The 1,153-nt window shown below is 27.8% G+C and overlaps 1 protein-coding gene across 1 annotated transcript in view; it reads left to right on the forward strand.

Annotated features, from left to right (window-relative positions):
• The first annotated feature begins 981 nt into the window (after positions 1-981).
• LOC106789431 (patched domain-containing protein 3-like) overlaps positions 982-1,153 on the forward strand; it is a 4,888-nt gene continuing 4,716 nt past the window's right edge. Inside the window, exon 1 of the mRNA XM_014753618.1 lies at positions 982-987. Within this exon, the coding sequence (XP_014609104.1) occupies positions 982-987 (6 nt within the window). The remainder of the gene's footprint in view (positions 988-1,153) is intronic.

Below are 1,153 nucleotides of genomic sequence, written 5' to 3' on the forward strand. Positions count from 1 at the left end.
ATTATTAATTAATTAATAATTAATAAACTGTAATACTAAATTATTAATTAATAAACTGTGTTTATAAAGCACAGTTGTTATTGTTAAATAATTTTTTTTCTTCTCTTTTATAAGTGCATATATATGTACATATATATGTAGGGTGTCTCAAAAAGTTATAGCTAAATACGTCTCAAGCTTATTTTAGTTAAAAATTAGCTCCTCTTTCACCTTGTTCGGTTTGATTCATCACCTTTGAGATATCCAATATACCTGCGATTCTAAGGATAAAGGTTGCACTTGTCTTGAAACGTACAGATAGAAATATGAATTGTGTTTTTAAGATTTTATGTTAATTACTTTTTTATTGAGCTATGATATTTTTTCTTGAAAGAATGTTAGGAATATAAATTAATTTATGCATAGACTTAAGATATTTCAAAATGTTGACGCAACTTTATATGTCAATTATAGGTGTTCGATAAGAATCGCATATATCGAAGAAGTATAAATATTCGATTCTCGAATATCTTACGTTCATATTTGAAAAAAGAAAACATTTGAAAGTAAAAGCGCGCAATTGGCGAAAAAAATAATATTTGAAAATAATTCTTTAGATTTCTAAGCATGTTTTATCTAGAAGATATTTTATCGAAGAATTAATTACTATAGATAATACAAAAACAAATTATTCTGCATTCGCTTGTAACAGAATTTTTTTTATCTCGAACGATTGCTCAACTGAAATAAAAATAAAAGTTGTATAGAGTCAATTATCAATCGGTCTATGGAAAAAGAACAGTCATTTAAGTTTTTCTGATAGCACTGTAACGTCGTGTTTCATCGAAAAGGCATTCATTAAAAGTCATCAAACGGAGGTTGCATCGTTGCCATTTCATGTGTTGTAAAAGTGTTGTATCACTTTGCAAATGTTACTGATTTAATTGTAAATAAAATATAGTTTCTGATTCTGCAATAACAGAACGCTCTTAAGGATACTTTATGAGTGTAAGTAAAGTTTTTATTATATTTTTTTTCTTTTATTTCTTTACGTAAAAATACGTATGCATAGCTCGCCCAAATTTCGCGCTATCAATTAATTGGAGGGAGAGAGAGGAAGATAGAGATAGCGTTTGATTAGGTAATAAAGAGAGAGAGAGAGAGAGAGAGAGAG

Source organism: Polistes canadensis, unplaced genomic scaffold (assembly GCF_001313835.1).
Source record: "Polistes canadensis isolate GaletaPanama2010 unplaced genomic scaffold, ASM131383v1 scaffold_183, whole genome shotgun sequence".
Taxonomy (NCBI): domain Eukaryota; kingdom Metazoa; phylum Arthropoda; class Insecta; order Hymenoptera; family Vespidae; genus Polistes; species Polistes canadensis.